The sequence below is a fragment of the Mobula birostris genome, chromosome 3 (genome assembly GCF_030028105.1).
Source record: "Mobula birostris isolate sMobBir1 chromosome 3, sMobBir1.hap1, whole genome shotgun sequence".
NCBI classification, from domain to species: Eukaryota; Metazoa; Chordata; class Chondrichthyes; order Myliobatiformes; family Myliobatidae; genus Mobula; species Mobula birostris.
In genome coordinates, this window is record NC_092372.1 from 114874642 (window position 1) to 114893556 (window position 18915).

Genomic DNA, 18915 nt, shown 5'->3' on the forward strand with positions numbered 1-18915 from the left:
CTTGGAAATCCTTATATTTTGTGTAAATAGCAACGCCAGTAGTAAACGTGGGACTTAAGAAGGCATTTAGGACACCGGCCTTTATTAGTTGGAGTACAGAATACAGATTTATGGTGATTATTTACCAGATTTAGAAAACTTTGGTGCTGTTTGTAGTTCTGTTCACTAAGGCATGGAAAGGATTTGATAGTGTCAAAGAGGGTGTAGAGGAGAGAAAATAAAAGACAAGATGTTGCCTGTGGTGGAGTAATTCAGATATATAGAGCGGTTGGATGTTAAAGGCAACATGAGTGAGGTATATAAGTGTAACAAGGGATATACATAAAAAAAGTTCTGTCGCTTTGTCTCCTTTTCGAGGAAGCTAAAAGTAGGAGCTATTGAATTTGGGCAACACAGAAGTGATTCAAAGGTGATGCTTTGCCATTGGTTTCCAGTGGTTTATTTGGAGTGAGAAAGATTTTAATTCCTCATTCTATTAAGCTCTTGTGCATTCTACGATCCGGCGGTCCGTCGTCGTATTTTTATCTACCAACATGATTAGAGGGGATTATCGGCGGATGCAAGGATGTTAAATGGAGCATGTTCGCTGTTGCAGATGGATTTGAACATTTTAATATCGCCTGTGCACGCGTCGGAGAAGAGAGTGAGACGGGCTGTCGTGCGCTTGCAATAATAAAATCTGCAGTACTATTTTAGGAAGTTTTCATGTAAGCTAGAACAATGCACATAAAGAAACAACAAGGCTTTTTATATAATATATAGGAGAGGCATTGATCGTGTGAATAGTCAGAGGATTTTTCCCAGGTTCTGAAAGGCTAGCACGGGAGGGCACAGTTTTAAGATGCTTGGCAGTAGGTACAGAGGAGATGTCCGGGATAAGTTTTTATGCAGAGAGTGGTGAGTGCGTGGAATGGGCTGCCGGCGCCGGTGGTGGAGGCGGATACCATAGGGTCTTTTAAGGGACCCCTGGACAGGCACATGGAGCTTAGAAAAATGCAGAGCTGTGGGTAACACTAGGTAATTTCTAAAGTAAGTACATGTTCGGCACAGCATTGTGGGCCGAAGCGCTGTATTTTTCCGTAGGTTTTCTAAGTTTCTATGTTCAAAAAAGGGTTTAAAAAAGATGTCTTAAATAAGGATAGGAGATAATTTGTATGTGCTGTAAGAGTAATTGAAAATTAAGTTTATTGAAAATGTAGGTGGTAACTGAGATAAAAGGAGTCACTCCTGCCTGGAGATTGTAAGTACTGTATCACGTAATGTGCACAAGAACAGTTTGTCTTATAATGGAAGTTACACAAATTTTTAAAGGAAAACATGAAATGCATGAAATTTTTTAATAATGTGGATTATTATATGGAGGAGAAGATGCGGCGCGACACAGCTCGCAGTGGCCTCTCCGGTGGTGATGTCTGTTATTTGTCAAGTAGGGTGCCGTGCACAATCTTGATTTGATGGAGACGGACGTGAGGTCACGAAGGAATATCTGGTGAAACTTCTGAAATGCCTGCTTCACTGCTGCTGCTACTGTGTGGTCCAGAATCTCCGGAGGGGAAGGCCCCTAGTCCTCGGCTTTGCTTATTGCTCGGCAGCCGGATCACGGTCGAAGTGCTCGGCAGAGGATGGTGCTCAGAGAGGCTGTGTCGGAGGGGCTGGTTGGAGGTTAGAAGTTTTCGGACGGCCTCAGAGTCCACTGCGGTTGGATGTTTCCAATGGTGCTGCATCGACAAGTTTGCGGTGCTTGGAGGTTCATGACAGGGAGAGTTTCTCCCTTCTGCTGCCTGTGTAAGATGATGAGGCCATCGGGCCTTTGAGACTTTTATTTTACCGTGCCCATGGTCTGCTCTTTATCAAATTATGGTATTGCTTTTCACTGTTGTGACTATATGTTATAATTATGTGGTTTTGTCAGTTTTAGTCTTGGTTTGTCCTGTGTTTTCTTGTGATATCATTCTCGAGGAACGTTGTATCATTTTTTAATGCATGCATTTCTAAGTGACAATAAAGGAGGACTGAGTGTCCTCGTAATCTAATCTAATCTAATAATTTAACGGGAAGACTTGATAATGGTCGACTGGGGATAGAAGTCGCAGATAGGACGTGCTCAGATAAATGATGTGTTTCAGACATGGTGTATGATATCATGATTGCCTACATTTCTCGTCGGATAATGAAACTGAAAATGTGGAATTATCCAACGTAGAGAATCTTTAGCGGCCATGCATTGGACAGCCCTGTTTACCATGACCTCTCTCCCAGACTACCCAGAAATACGGAGTAACATTTCATGCCTTTCTTTTTCACTATCCGTTCTCTCTTCCCCAAGGTTTAGGAGAGTACCTGTCTACAGAGGTCAGCATTTCCAAGCAGAAGAATTTTAATTTAGTGATCTTTATCGATACCCCAGGACTTGTTGATGGAGATATGACTTACGAGTTCGATGTTGACAAAGCGCTTATCGAACTGGGTAAGAGATGAACCCTTTCAGCTAGTCGGCATGTGATATACTAAAGGCAATGCTGCACTACAACGTTTAATTACTGGATTAGCATGCTGAGCACTGACCATTAATATGGAGATGTATCCAATCCCCATCTCCCGATGAGAACTCTATAATGTCTACTCAAATCGTTAACACGGCTTATCTTTTAAGCATAGTATCACTGACGGCAGAATTTTTAGAATATTAATGAAATACTCCTGATATATGAAGATGGTCTTTCGTGGTCTAGTGGATTTGGTGCCTTAGCTGCTGCGTAGAGGGGGATATTCATCCCTCGGACAGGAAAGCTATCTTTTCTGGCACAGGAATGGTATCTTTTCTCTGACAAGGAAAATAACCTTATGCAGCTCGATGCCATTGCAGTGCTCAGGTAAATGAGGTGAGGAGTAGTGTTCCGGAGTTTGGAGTTCAAATCAGACGCTATTTGTAAGGAGTTTGTACGTTGCCCCCGTAATCGCGTTTGTTTCCTCCCATTGCTCCAGTTTCCTCCCACAGTCCAAAGACGTGCCAGTTAGTAGGTCATTATAAATTGTCCAGTGATTAGGTTAGTGTTAAATAGGTGGGCTGGAAGGGCATGTATCGCGCAGTATCCCGACACAAAAATAAAACATATTTTCAGGCTGACCTTGAACAATTAGCCTACAGGTGCCTTTTGGTGCCAGGCTTACACTATGCAATGCCATTTTCAATATTATTTGTGCCATGGGCTCGGAGTATGGCAAATGCTAGCATATTCACACTGCTAAGTAACAGCAAAATACTCTGCCAATTGTTACCAGCACGCTTTATTCTTATAATCTAGTGAAGAGGCACCGAAGTTTATCTCCCTCAGCTAGTTGGCCTGAAGATAAAGTAGAGGCGTTTTCTTTCATCCTACTGAAGTGTTTGTCAAGTTGCTTCATGTCTGAGCCAGACAAATGCATCAGTGGCTGAGATCAGGGCGAGAGGTCATTCATAGGTGATATAAAGCAAGGTTTACAAAAGAGCTCCGGTGCTTTTGGCTCGTTACGGCGGGTTTAAATCAACGTAGGTCCGATGAAAGGGGTTGTAAGCGGAGCAGCCAATGGGTGAGTGGGCCAGTGTTAGAGTAGTTAGGCTTTGGTTCAACAAGCTTAAGCGAGAACAGGCTTGGGCAAGCAAAGGCGGAGTTACTAAATAAGCAAGTAATAAGGTTTCTAGTAAATATTATTTTTTGTTGGCACATGGCTAGTGAGCTGTGAATGGGTCAAGTCAGGAGGTATTGGTATATTCTTTGTATGAGATGTGGGAAATCTGTCTCCCTGATAACAATATCTGTATGGTGCATTGAGTTGCAGCTCCTTAGAGACTTTGTTAAGGAACTGGAGCTGCAGCTGGCTTAACTGCAGCTCATATGGAAATACGAAGAGGTCACAGATAGGAGCTGCAGTGGCAGTCACCCTAAGTTGCAAGAGGAGGTACCTAGGTAACTGACAGGAGAGGCAAGTGAAGAGGCAGCTAATGCAGAGTATTCATGTGGCTGTTCCCCTCAGTAATAACGTGTACTACTTTGGATGCTGTTAGGGTGTGGGTAAGCAGCAACAACCAGGTTCTTGGCACTGAGTCAGGCTCCATTGGAAGAGGAGGGGATAAGAAGAGTAGTGCAGTAGTGATAGAGAATCAGAAATTGGATTACATGGACGTGAACGGACACCAGGATGGCATGTTGCCCCCAGGTGCCAGGGTCAGGTTCATGATATTCTGAAGTGGGGAGTGTGAACAGCTAGAAATCGTGGTACATACAGGTACCAAGGACATAGTTGGGAAGGGTGCGGAGGTCCTGAAGAGAGAATGTAGGGAGTTCAGCAGGAGGCTGAAGAGCGGACTTCCAAGGTAGTAACTCCTAGATTGCTGCCCGTGCCATCCACCGGTGAGGATAAGAACAGGAACATCTATCAGATTAGCCGAAGAATTGGTACAGCGATGGTGTTTCATGTTTTTGGATTATTGGGATCCCTTCTGGGAAAGTTATGGCTTGTACAAAATCTACGGGTTACTCCTGAACCCCGAGGGGGCCAATACACTTATAGGCATGTTTACTAGAGTTATGGGGTGGGTTTAAACTAATATCGTAAGGGGATGGCAAAAGGAGTAATCGAGCTGAGGATGGGGCAATTGGCATACAACAAGATGCCGTATGTAGAGAGACTGTGAGGAAAGACGGGCAGTTGATAGGGTAAAATTGCAGTCAGTAGGATGAGTTAAAGTGTAACAGGGGGCTAAAATCAAGAAAGGTGAATGCAATATCCTGAGAGGTTACTGAGAGGTACTTCAACGCACACAGTGTGCGGAATAAGTTAAATGATCTTGTAGCGCATTTAAAGATTGGCAGGTATCATGTTTTGGGCATTTCTGGGTCGTGGCTGAAAGGAGATCATAGTTGGGAGCTTAACATCCAAGGATACACATTGCATCGAAAGGATGGGAAAGTGGGCAGAGGGGTTGGGGTGGCTCTGTTATTTAAAAAATAATCGTGGAGACATAGAATGGGAAGATGTAGAATCCTTGTGGGTAAAGTTAAGAAACCGCAAGGGCAAAAAGACCCTGATGTGAGCTAAATACAGACCTCCAAACAGTAGCCAGGATGTTGTCTGCAAATTAAAACGGAAGATAAAAACGCTACGATAATCGTGGGGGATTTCAATGTGTAGCTTGACTGGGGAAATCAGATTCGTACTAGATCCCAAGAAAGAGAGTTTGTAGAATGCATACGAGATGAAATTTTTAGAACAGTCTGTGTTTGAGCCAGCTAGGAGAAACACAATTCTGGATTGTGTTATGTAATCACCCTTAAGGTAAAGGAACCCTCAGGAGAGTGTGATCATCATATAATAGAATTCATCGTGCAGATTCAGAAGATAGAAACTAATAGCGGATGTTTCAGTATTAGAGTGGAGGAGATGGAATTACAGAGGAATGAGATAGGAGCTGGCCAAAGTTGCTTAAAAGGGAACATTAGCAGGGAGGATGGAAGAACAACAATGGGTGGTGTTTCTCGGGGAAGGTGCGGGAAAGATACATCCCAAAGATGAAGAAGTATTTTAAAGAGAGGCTCTGGCAACCGAGGGTGACAAAGGAAGTCAAAGACAGCATCATAACAAAAGGGAGAGCATATAATATTGCAAAAAACTAGTGGGAAGTTGGAGGATTGGGAATCTTTTACAAAAGAACAGAAGGCCATTAAAAAGCGATAAAGTCAGAAAAGATGAAATATGAAGGTAAGCTATCCTATAATATAAAAGAAGATACATAAGCATTTTTAAAAAATATACGAAATGGAAGAGAGACGAAACTGAATCTTGAACTGCTGAAAAATGACACTAGAGAGGCAGTAATGGGGGAACGAATAGATTATTTTGCGCCAGTCTTCACTGTGGAGGGCTCGCCCAGAATGACAGAAATGTGAAAATGTCAGGGGGTAGAAGAAAATGTTATTGCAAATACAAAGGATAAGGTGCTTGGGAAACTGAAAAGTCTGAAGGTAGCTGTCAGCTGGACCAGATCTACAACACAGGGTTCAGAAAGAGGTAGATGGAGATATCGTGCAGACATTACTAATGAATATTCAAAATTCTGGAACGTTTTAGGAGAAGTGGAAAATAGCAAATGTCACTGTATTTTTTAAGTAAGAAGGAAGAAAAAAATAGGAAATTATAGGCCAGTTATCCTGACATCAATGGCTCGAAAGATGTTGGAGGTTTCGAGTACTTGGACAGACATGATAAAAAAAGTCATGTTTTTCCACAGAGGAAATCTGCCTGACAAATCATTCAGAATCCTTTCGGAAAATAACAGGCAGGATAGACACGGAGAGTCCATAAGACAATAGACCCTAAGACAAAGGAGCAGAAGTCGGCCATTCGGCCCATTGAGTCTGCTCCGCCATTTTATCATGAGCTGATCCATTCTCCCATTTAGTCTCACTCCCCCGCCTTCTCACCATAACCTTTGATGCCCTGGCTACTCAGATACCTATCAATCTCCGCCTTAAATACACCCAATGACTTGGCCTCCACTGCTGCCCGCGGCAACAAATTCCACAGATTCACCACCCTCTGACTAAAAAAATTTCTTCGCATTTCTGTTCTGAATGGGTGCCCTTCAATCCTTAAGTCATGCCGTCTCGTACTAGACTCCCCTATCATGGGAAACAACTTTGCCACATCCACTCTGTCCATGCCTTTCAACATTTGAAATGTTTCCATGAGGTCTCCCCTTGTTCTTCTAAACTCCAAGGAACACAGTCCAAGAGCAGACAAATGTTGCTCATATGTTAACCCTCTCATTCCTGGAATTATTCTAATGAATCTTCTCTGTACCCTGTCCAACATCAGCACATCCTTTCTTAAATAAGGAGACCAAAACTGCCTACAGTACTCCAAGTGAGGTCTCACAGCGACTTATAGAGCCTCAACATCACATCCCTGCTCCTATACTCTATTTCTCTAGGAATGAATGCCAACATTGTATTCACCTTCATCACCACTGGCTCAACCTGGAGGTTAACCTTAAGGGTATCCTGTACGAGGACTCCCAAGTCCCGTTGCATCTCAGAACTTTGAATTCTTTCCCCATTTAAATAATAGTCTGCCCATTTATTTCTTCTGCCAAAGTGCATAACCATACACTTTCCAACATTGTATTTCATTTGCCACTTTTTTGCCCATTCTTCCAATCTATCCAAGCCTCTCTGCAGACTCTGTTTCCTCAGCACTACCGGCCCCTCCACCTATCTTTGTATCATCAGCAAACATAGTCACGGAGCCATCTATTCCATCATCCAAGTCGTTGATGTACAATGTAAAAAGAAGCGGCCCCAACGTGGACCCCTGTGGAACACCACTGGGAACCGGCAGACAACCAGAATAGGATCCCTTTATTCCCACTCTCTGTTTCCTGCCAATCAGTCAATGCTCTATCCACGTATGTAACTCTCCCGCAATTCCATGGGCTCTTATCTTGTTAAGTAGCCTCGTGTGGCACCTTGTCAAAGGCCTTCTGAAAATCCAAATATACAACATCCACTGCATCTCCCTTGTCTTGCCCACTTGCAATTTCCTCAAAAAATTGTAATTGGTTTATCAGGCAGGATTTTCCTTTAAGGATTCCATGCTGAGTTCTGCCTATCATGTCATATGCCTCCAGGTACTCTGTAACCTCATCCTTGACAATCGACTCCAACAACTTCCCAACCACCAATGTCAAGCTAACAGGTCTATAATTTCCTTTTCGCTTCCTTGCCCCCTTCTTAAATAGTGGAGTGACATTTGCAATCTTCGGAACAAAGCCAGAATCTATCAACATTTAAAAGATCATCGCTAATGCCTCCACAATCTCCACAGCTACTTTCTTCAGAACACGAGGGTGCATTCCATTTATCTACCTTTAGACTATTCAGCTTCCTGAGTACTTTCTCTGTCGTAATTGTGACTGCGCACACTTCTCTTCCTTGCCACCCTTGAGTGTCCGGTATACTGCTCATGTCTTCCTCAGTGAAGACTGTTGCAACATACTCCTTCAGTTGCTCCGTCATCTCCCTATCTCCCATTACAATTTCTCCAGCGTCATTTTCTATCGGTCCTATATCTACTCTCACCTGTCTTTTACTCTTTATATACTTGAAAAAGCTTTTAGTATCCTCTTTGATATTATCTGCTAGCTTGCTTTCATAGTTAATCTTTCCCCTCCTAATGATCTTCTTAGTTTCCTTTTTTTAGCTTTTAAAAACTTCCCAATCCTCTGTCTTCCCACTAATTTTTCCTTCTTTGTATGCCCTCTCCTTTGCTTTAACTTTGGCGTTGACTTCTCTTGTCAACCACGGTTGCATCCTTTTTTGCATTCGAAAATTTCTTCTTTTTTGGAATATACCTGTCTTGCACCTTCCTCACTTCTCGCATAAACTCCAGCCACTGCTGTTCTGTCATCCTTCCCGCCAGTGTCCCTTTCCAGTCAACTATGACCAGTTCCTCTCTTATGCCACTGTAATTTCCTTTACTCTATTGAAATACAGACACATCGTATTTAGGCTTCTCTTTTTCAAATTTCACAGTGAAGTCAATCATGTTATGATCACTGCCTCCTAAGGGTTCCTTCACCTCAATCTCTCTAACCACCTCCGGTTCATTACACAACACCCAATCCAGTACAGCCGATCCCCTATTTGGCTCAACTACAAGTTGTTCTAAAAAGCCATCTTGCAGACTTTCTACAAATTCTCTCTCTTGCGATCCAGTGCTGACCTGATTTTCCCAATCCACTCGCATGTTAAAATCCCCCACAATTATCATAACACTGCCCTTCTGACAAGTCTTTTCTATTTCCTGTTGTAATTTGTTGTCCACATCACTGCAGCTCTTTGGAGGCCTATAAATAATTGCCATCAGGGTCCTTTTACCCCTGCAATTTCTTGGCTCAACCCATAAAGATTCTGCACCTTCCGATCCTATATCACGTCTTTCTAATGATTTAATATTATTTCTTACCAATAAAGCCACGCCTCCCCCTCTGCCTACCTTCCTATCCTTCCAATACACCGTGTATCCTTGGATGTTCAGCTCCCAGAGACATGCATCCTTTAGCCACATCTCAGTGATGGCCACAATATCATACCTGCCAATCTGTAGCTGTATGACAAGATCATCCACCTTATTCCTTATGCTGCGTGCATTTAAGCATAACACCTTAAGACCAGTATTTAGTACTTTTTGCTTTGATTTCACTGCAACTTTATTGCACTGCAACTCATCCCAATGGCTACAAATTTTCCCCATCACCTGCCTGTCTTTCCTGCTCACTATCTCAGATTTATTTCTGTTTTCCCCTTCCTCCGCTCTATCATTCCGGTTCCGACCCTCCTGCCAAATTAGTTTAAACCTTCCCTAGCAGCTCTGTTAAACCTTCCCGCCAGGATATCGGTCCCCTTCGGGTTTAGGTGTAACCTGTCCATTTTGAACAGGTCATACTTCCCCCAGAAGAGATCCCAATTATCCAAGAATCTGAAACCCTGCCTCCTGCACCAGTCTCTCAGCTACGCATTCATCTGCCTGATCCTACTATTCTTGCCCTCGCTAGCACGTGGCACAGGAAGCAATCCCGAGATTACTACCCTGGAGGTCCTGCTTCTCAGCTTCCTTCCTAGCTCCCGGAAATCTCTCTTCAGGACCTCCTCCCTTCTCCTATCTATGTCATTGGTACCAACAAGGACAAAGACAACTGGCTGCTCGCCTTCCCCCTTCAGAATATTCTGGATCACTTTGCAATTACCATCAACTGATCACTTGCAATACCAGTGGAAACAGCACACTGGACCATTGCTACACTACTATCAAGAATGCCTATCGTGCTATTCTACGCCCTCACTTCGGGAAGTCTGATCACCTAGCTGTACTTCTACTCCCTGAGTATAGGCAGAGACTGAAGACTGTAGCACCAGCAGAGAGGACAAAGAAAGTATGGACAAGGGAAGCACAGGAGCGCTTACAGGACCGCTTTGAATCGGTGCACTGGACTCTATTCAGGGATTCATCCTCGAACCTGGCTGAGTATGCTGCAGCTGTTACGACTTCATTAAAACCTGTGTGGATGAGTGTGTGCCCTCAAAGACTTACTGTACATTCCCAAACCTAAAGCCGTGGATGAACCAGGAGGTACATTGTCGACTGAAGGCTAGGTCTGAGGCATTCAAGTCTGATGACCCAGGCCTGTACCAGAAAACCAGGTATGATTTGCGGAGGGCTATTTCAAGCTTGAAGGGACAACTTCGACCGAGGTTGGAGGTGACATCGGGTGCACAGCAGGTTTTACAAGGCATTACTTCCCATAAAGAGAAACCCAATAGTATGAATGGCAGCAATGCTTCACTACCAGTTGAACTCAACGCCTTCTATTCCGGCTTTGAAAGGGAGAACACAACTACATCTGTGAAGATCCCTGCTGCCCCTCGTGACCCTGTGATCTCTGTCTCAGAGGCCGATGTTCGGTTGTCTTAAAAGAGAGTGAACCCTCGCAAGGCGGAAGCTCTGGATGGAATACCTGGTAAGGGTCTGAAAACCTGTGTCAACCAACCAGTGGCAGTATTCAAGAGCATTTTCAACCTGTCACTGCTGTGGCAGAAGTTCCCACTTGCTTCAAAAAGGCAACAATTTACTAGTGCCAAAGTAGAACAATGTGAGCTACCTTAATGACTATCACCCGGTAGCACTCACATCTACAGTGATGAGATGCTTTGAGAGGTTGGTCATGACTAGACTGAACTCCTGCAGCAGCAAGGACCTGGACGCATTGCAATTTGCCTATCGCCATAAAAGGTCAATGGCAGATGCAATCTCAATGGCTCTCTTCATGGCTTTAGACCACTTGGACAACACTAACACTTTTGTCAGGATGCTGTTCAGCGACTATAGCTTAGCATTTAAAACCAACATTCCCACGATCGTGATTGAGAAATTGCAGAACCTGGGCCTCTGTACCTTTCTCTGCAATTGGATCCTCGACTTCCTAACTGGAAGACCACAATCTGTGTGGATTGGTGATAACATCTCCTTCTCGTTGAAAATCAACTCTGGTGCACCTCAGGGATGTGTGCTTAGCCCACTACTCTACTCTCTCTATACACGTGACTAGGCATAGCTCAAGTATCATTTCTAAATTTGCTGATGATACAACCATTGTAGGTAGAATCTCAGGTGGTGACGAGAGGGCGTACAGGAGCGAGATATGCCAACTAGCGGAGTGGTGCCACAGCAACAACCTGGCATTCAGAGTCAGTAAGACGAAAGAGCTGATTGTGGACTTCAGGAATCCTTGGACACTACCCCACTTTTTAAGCAGACAGCATTTTTAAATGACCTGGATGAAGAAGTGGAGGGATGAGTTAGTAAATTTTCTGATGAAACAAAGGCTGGGAGTGTTGTGTATAGTGTGGAGGGCTGTCAGAGGTTACAGCAGGACATTGATAGGATGCAAAACTGGGCTGAGAAGTGGCAGATGGAGTTCAAACGAGATAAGTGTGATGTGGTTCATTTTGGTAGGTCAAATATGATGGCAGAGTCTTAGTAATGTGGAGGATCAGAAGGATCTTGGGGTCCGAGTCCATAGGACACTCACGGTGCATTGGCCTTCATCAATCATGAAATTGAATTTAGGAGCCGAGGGGTAATGTTGCAACTTTATTGGACCCTGGTCAGACCCCACTTGGAGTACTGTGCACAGTTTTGATCACCTCACTACAGGAAGGATGTGGAAACCCTGGAAAGGGCACAGAGGAGATTTACAAGGATGTTGCCGGGATTGGGGAGCATGCCTTGGGTGAACAATATACATACCTGCCCATCTGTAGCTGTATGACAAGATCATCCACCTTATTCCTTATGCTGCGTGCATTTAAGTATAACACCTTAAGACCAGTATTTAGTACTTTTTGCTTTGATTTCACTGCAACTTTATTGCACTGCAACTCATCCCAATGGCTACAAATTTTCCCCATCACCTGCCTGTCTCTCCTGCTCACTATCTCAGATTTATTTCTGTTTTCCCCTTCCTCCGCTCTATCATTCCGGTTCCGACCCCCCTGCCAAATTAGTTTAAACCCTCCCTAGCAGCTCTGTTAAACCTTCCCACCAGGATATTGGTCCCCTTCGGGTTTAGGTGTAACCTGTCCATTTTGAACAGGTCATACTTCCCCCAGAAGAGATCCCAATTATCCAAGAATCTGAAACCCTGCCTCCTGCACCAGTCTCTCAGCCACGCATTCATCTGCCTGATCCTACTATTCTTGCCCTCGCTAGATCAAAGTTGGGTGAACTTGGCCTTTTCTCTGTGGAGTAATGGAGGATGAGAGGTGACCTGATAGAGGTGTTCAAGACAATGAGAGGCATTGATCGTGTGGATAGTCAGAGGCTTTTTCCCAGGGCTGAAATGGCTAGCACGAGAGGGCTTATTTTTAAGGTGCTTGGAAGTAGGTACAGAGGAGATATCAGGGGTAAGTTTTTTACGTAGAGAGTGTGAGTGCGTGGAATGGGCTGCCCACGGCAGTGATGGAGACGGAAACGATAGGGTCTCTTAAGAGACCCCTGAATGGATACACGGTGCTTAGAAAAATAGAGGGCTACGGGTAAGCCTGGGTAGTTCCAAGGTAAAGACATGTTCGGCAAAGTTTTGTGGGCTGAAGGGCCTGTATTGTGCGGTCGGGATTTTCTATGTTTCTATGTTGATAATTTTGTTTTTACATGTTTTTTAATCTGTTCAATATACGTACACTGCAATTTATTTATTTATTTATTATTTATTTTATGTATTTTTTTCTTCTAGATTATGTATTGCATTGAATTGCTGCTGCTAAGTTAACAAATTTCATGTCACATGCCAGTGATAATAAACCTGATTCTGATTCTGATTGTCTCACAGTCAGTTGTATTTCTATGCAAAGACTTGTTAGAGAAAGTTGTAACTTGCACAGCCAAACAGGTGAGCTCTGTTAAATGATGATAAAGAGACCGTTTACCTGCAGAATGGCTATATGAGTCCATGACTCTGTGACCTGACAGAGAAGATGTTTTTCACACAGAGAGTAGTGAGTGTGTGGAATGGGCTGCTGGCAACGGTGATGGAGGCGGATAAAATACGGCCTTTTAAGAGACCCTTGGACAGGTACATGGATCTTAGAAAAATAGAGGGCTATGGGTAACCCTGGGTAATTTCTAAAGTAAGTACATTGTCAGCACATCATTGTGGGCTGAAGGGCCTGTATTGTGCTGTAGGTTTTCTAGGTTTCTATGTTCCTAACTAATTGTGCAATATGAACTGCTTCCTTGTCTTGCACTTGCAGGTGAACAGGCCGACTTAATCTTTGTCTTCTTTGATCCAATGGGCCAAGCCCTGTGTAAACGGACCCTGAACATTGTGGAAAAGCTGAACGAGAATCAGGGCAATAAGATAAAGTTTTACCTCAGCAAAGCGGATGAAGCTGGCCCTGAGACTGACAGACAGGTATGGCCAGAAATCTTCAAAGATGTATTGTGAAATCGAGTTATTGGCCCATGCTGTTCAGTGAAAACTACGCTTAGTTAATCTGAATGAATGAATATGAGGATTTTGATTCCATTTAAGCAATACGTTTAAAATTGTCCTGAATTTGGTAGGACGTTCTTTTTAAGTAACTAAATCATGCCATAGGAAATAATTACAAGTCAAACGAATGCTAACATACATAATAGTTGCACCACGCCAAAACAGAAACCATATTCATGACTCTGATTGTAGTGTTCTTTATAAATAAGTGGATATCAACGTTTCCTTTCGTTAATTAGATTTTAATGACGTTTGCAATGGAGAACGTCAGAGCCGGGGCAGAAGAACGACAGATAAGAGTGTTTACACATTAAAGAAACGTTTAAACACCCAGACAGTGGATCACAGAGGAGAATGAAGTTTAGACCATAAGACAAAGGAGCACAAGTAGGCCATTCGGCCCATCAAGTCTGGTCCGCCATTTTATCATGAGCTGATCCATTTTCTCCTATTTAGTCCCACTCCCCCGCCTTCTCACCATAACCTTTGATGCCCTGGCTACTCAGATACCTATCAATCTCTGCCTTAAATACACCCAATGACTTGGACTCCACTGCTGCCCGTGGCAACAAATTCCATAGATTCACCACCTTCTGACTAAAAAAATTTCTTCGCATTTCTGTTCTGAATGGGCACCCTTCAATCCTTAAGTCATGCCCTCTAGTACTAGACTCCCCCATCATGGGAAACAACTTTGCCACATCCAAAGTCCATGCCTTTTAACATTCGAACTGTTTCTATGAGGTCTCCCCTCATTCTTCTAAACTCCAAGGAATACAGTCCAAGAGCGGACAAACGTTCCTCATATGTTAACCCTGTCATTCCTGGAATCATTCTAGTGAATCTTCTCTGTACCCTCTCCAATGTCAGCACATCCTTTCTCAAATAAGGAGACCAAAACTGCCCATAGTACTCCAAGTGAGGTCTCACCAGCACTTTATAGAGCCTCAACATCACATCCCTGCTCCTATACTCTATTCCTCTAGAAATGAATGCCAACATTGCATTCGCCTTCTTCACCACTGACTCAACCTGGAGGTTAACTTTAAGGGTATCCTGTACGAGGACTCCCAAGTCCCGTTGCATCTCAGAACTTTGAATTCTTTCCCCATTTAAATAATATTCTGCCCGTTTATTACTACTGCCAAAGTGCATAACCATACACTTTCCAACATTGTACTTCATTTGCCACTTCTCTGCCCATTCTTCCAATGTGTCCAAGTCTCTCTGCAGACTCTCCGTTTCCTCAGCACTACCGGCCCCTCCACCTATCTTCGTATCGTCAGCAAACTTAGCCACAAAACCATCTATTCCATAATCCAAATCGTTGATGTACAATGTAAAAAGAAGCAGCCCAAACACTGATTCCTGTGGAACACCACTGGTAACCGGCAGCCAACCAGAATACGATCTCTTTATTCCCACTCTCTGTTTCCTGCCAATCAGCCAATGCTCTATCCACGTATGTAACTTTCCTGTAAATCCATGGGCCCTTATCTTGTTAAGTAGACTCATGTGTGGCACCTTGTCAAAGGCCTTCTGAAAATCCAAATATACAACATCCACTGCATCTCCCTTGTCTAGCCTTAATTTCCTCAAAAAATTGTAATCGGTTTGTCAGGCAGGATTTTCCTTTATGGAATCCATGCTGAGTTCTGCCTATCTTGTCAAATGCCTCCAGGTACTCTGTAACCTCATCCTTGACAATCGACTCCAACAACTTCCCAACCACCGATGTCAAGCTAACAGGTCTATAATTTCCTTTTTGCTTCCTTGCCCCCTTCTTAAATAGCGGAGTGACATTTGCAATCTTCCAGTCTTCCGGAACGATGCCAGAATCTATCGACTTTTGAAAGATCATCGCTAATGCCTCCGCAATCTCCACAGCTACTTCCTTCAGAACACGAGGGTGCATTCCATCTGGTCCAGGAGATTTATCTACCTTTAGCCTATTCAGCTTCCTGACTACTTTTTCTGCCGTAATTGTGACTGCGCACACTTCTCTTCCCCGCCACCCTTGAGTGTCCGGTATACTGCTGATGTCTTCCTCAGTGAAGACTGATGCTAGGGGAATGGGACCCAGAGCGATAGAGCAGTGAAAGAAGTGCATGGAGGAAAGCCAGATCTAACACACAGAGAGGCTTTGAGGAAAGAGAAGCAGAATAAATGGTGTAAAGACAGTAAGGTAGAAGGGCTGAAATGTGTGTACCTCAATGCAAGAAGCATCAGGAACAAAGGTGATGAACTGAGAGCTTGGATACATACATGGAATTATGATGTAGTGGCCATTACAGAGACTTGGCTGGCACCAGGGCAGGAATGGATTCTCAATATTCCTGGATTTCAGTGCCTTAAAAGGGACAGAGAGGGCGGTAAAAGGGGAGGAGGGGTGGCATTACTGGTCAGGGATACTATTACAGCTACAGAAAGGGTGGGTAATGTAGCAGGATCCTCTTTTGAGTCAATATGGGTGGAAGTCAGGAACAGGAAGGGAGCAGTTACTCTACTGGGGGTATTCTATAGGCCCCCTGGTAGCAACAGAGATACAGAGGAGCAGATTGGGAGGCAGATTTTGGAAAGGTGCAAAAATAACAGGGTTGTTATCATGGGTGACTTTAACTTCCCTAATATTGATTGGCACCTGATTAGTTCCAAGGGTTTAGATGGGGCAGAATTTGATAAGTGTGTCCAGGATGGATTCCTGTCACAGTATGTGGACAGGCCGACCAGGGGGAATGCCATACTAGATCTAGTACTAGGTAATGAACTGGGTCAGGTCACAGATCTCTCAGTGGGTGAGCATCTGGGGGACAGTGACCACCGCTCCCTGGCCTTTATAATTATCATGGAAAAGGATAGAATCAAAGAGAACAGGAAAATTTTTAATTGGGGAAAGGCAAATTATGAGGCTATAAGGCTAGAACTTGCGGGTGTGAATTGGGATGATGTTTTTGCAGGGAAATGTAAACATGTGGTCGATGTTTAGAGATCTCTTGCGGGATGTAAGGGATAAATTTGTCCCGGTGAGGAAAATAAAGAATGGTAGGGTGAAGGAACCATGGGTGACAAGTGAGGTGGAAAATCTAGTCAGGTGGAAGAAGGCAGCATACATGAGGTTTAGGAAGCAAGGATCAGATAGGTCTATTGAGGAATATAGGGAAGCAGGAAAGGAGCTTAAGAAGGGGCTGAGAAGAGCAAGAAGGAGGCATGAGAAGGCCTTGGTGAGTAGGGCAAAGGAAAACCCCTAGGTATTCTTCAATTATGTGAAGAAAAAAAGGATGACAGGAGTGAAGATAGGACCGATTAGGGATAAAGATGGGAAGATGTGCCTGGAGGCTGTGGAAGTGAGCGAGGTTCTCAGTGAATACTTCTCTTCGGTATTCACCAATGAGAGGGAACTTGATGATGGTGAGGACAATATGAGTGAGGTTGATGTTCTGGAACATGTTGATATTAAGGGAGAGGAGGTGTTGGAGTTGTTAAAATACATTAGGACAGATTAAGTCCCGGGGCCTGACGGAATATTCCCCAGGCTGCTCCACAAGGCGAGAGAAGAGATTGCTGAGCCTCTGGCTAGGATCTTTATGTCCTCGTTGTCCACGGGAATGGTACCGGAGGATTGGAGGGAGGCGAATGTTGTCCCCTTGTTCAAAAAAGGTAGTAGGAATAATCTGGGTAATTATAGACCAGTGAGCCTTACGTCTGTGGTGGGAAAGCTGTTGGTAAAGATTCTTAGAGATAGGATCTATAGGCATTTCAAGAATCATGGTCTGATCAGAGACAGTCAGCATGGCTTTGTGAAGGGCAGATCGTGTCTAACAAGCCTGATAGAGTTCTTTGAGGAGGTGACCAGCCATATAGATGAGGGTAGTGCAGTGGATGAGATCTATATGGATTTTAATAAGGCATTTGACAAGGTTCCACACAGTAGGCTTATTCAGAAAGTTAGAAGGCATGGGATCCAGGGAAGTTTGGCCAGGTGGATTCAGAATTGGCTTGCCTGCAGAAGGCAGAGTGTGGTGGTGGAGGGAGTACATTCAGATTGGAGGATTGTGACTAGTGGTGTCCCACAAGGATCTGTTCTGGAACCTCTACTTTTCATGATTTTTATTAACGACCTGGATGTGGGGGTAGAAGGGTGGGTTGGCAAGTTTTCAGATGACACAAAGGTTGGTGGTGTTGTAGATAGTGTAGGGGATTGTCAAAGATTGCAGAGAGACATTGATCGGATGCAGAAGTGGGCTGAGAAGTGGCAGATGGAGTTCAACCCAGAGAAGTGTGAGGTGGTACAGTTTGGAAGGACAAACTGCAAGGCAGAGTACAAAGTATATGGCAGGATACTTGGTAGTGTGCAGGAGCAGAGGGATCTCGGGGTACATGTCCACAGATCCCTGAAAGTTGCCTCACAGGTGGATAGGGTAGTTAAGAAAGCTTATGAGGTGTTAGCTTTCATAAGTCGAGGGATAGAGTTTAAGAGTCATGATGTAATAATGCAGCTCTATAAAACTCTGGTTAGGCCACACTTGGAGTACTGTGTCCAGTTCTGGTCGCCTCACTATAGGAAGGATGTGGAAGCATTGGAAAGGGTACAGAGGAGATTTACCAGGATGCTGCCTGGTTTAGAAAGTATGCATTATGATCAGAGATTAAGGGAGCTAGGGCTTTACTGTTTGGAGAGAAGGAGGATGAGAGGAGACATGATAGAGGTGTGCCAGATAATAAGAGGAATAGATAGAGTGGATAGCCAGCGCCTCTTCCCCAGGGAACCACTGCTCAATACAAGAGGACATGGTTTTAAGGTAAGGGGTGGGAAGTTCAAGGGGGATATTAGAGGAAGATTTTTCACTCAGAGAGTGGTTGGTGCATAGAATGCACTGCCTGAGTCAGTGGTGGAGGCAGATACACTAGTGAAGTTTAAGAGACTACTAGACAGGTATATGGAGGAATCTAAGGTGGGGGCTTATATGGGAGGCAGGGTTTGAGGGTTGGCACAACATTGTGGGCCAAAGGGCCTGTACTGTGCTGTACTATTCTAGGTTCTATGTTTTATGTTCTAAAATACTCGTTCAGTTCCTCTGCCATCTCCTTATCTCCCATTACAATTTATCCAGCATCATTTTCTATCAGTCCTATATCTACTGTCACCTGTCTTTTACTCTTTATATACTTGAAAAAGCTTTTAGTATCCTCTTTGATATTATTTGCTAGCTTCCTTTCATAGTTAATCTTTTCTCTCTTAATGACCTTCTTGGTTTCCTTTTGTAAGGTTTTAAAATCTTCCCAATCCTCTGTCTTCCCACTAATTTTTGCTTCCTTGTATGCCCTCT

The 18915-nt window shown here is 43.9% G+C and overlaps 1 protein-coding gene across 1 annotated transcript in view; it reads left to right on the forward strand.

Annotated features, from left to right (window-relative positions):
• The window catches only part of LOC140195689 (uncharacterized), a 58951-nt gene that overhangs the window by 20962 nt on the left and 19074 nt on the right, over positions 1 to 18915 (forward strand). Inside the window, exons 7-8 of the mRNA XM_072254402.1 lie at positions 2327 to 2467; positions 13347 to 13507. Of these exons, the coding sequence (XP_072110503.1) occupies positions 2327 to 2467; positions 13347 to 13507 (302 nt within the window). The remainder of the gene's footprint in view (positions 1 to 2326; positions 2468 to 13346; positions 13508 to 18915) is intronic.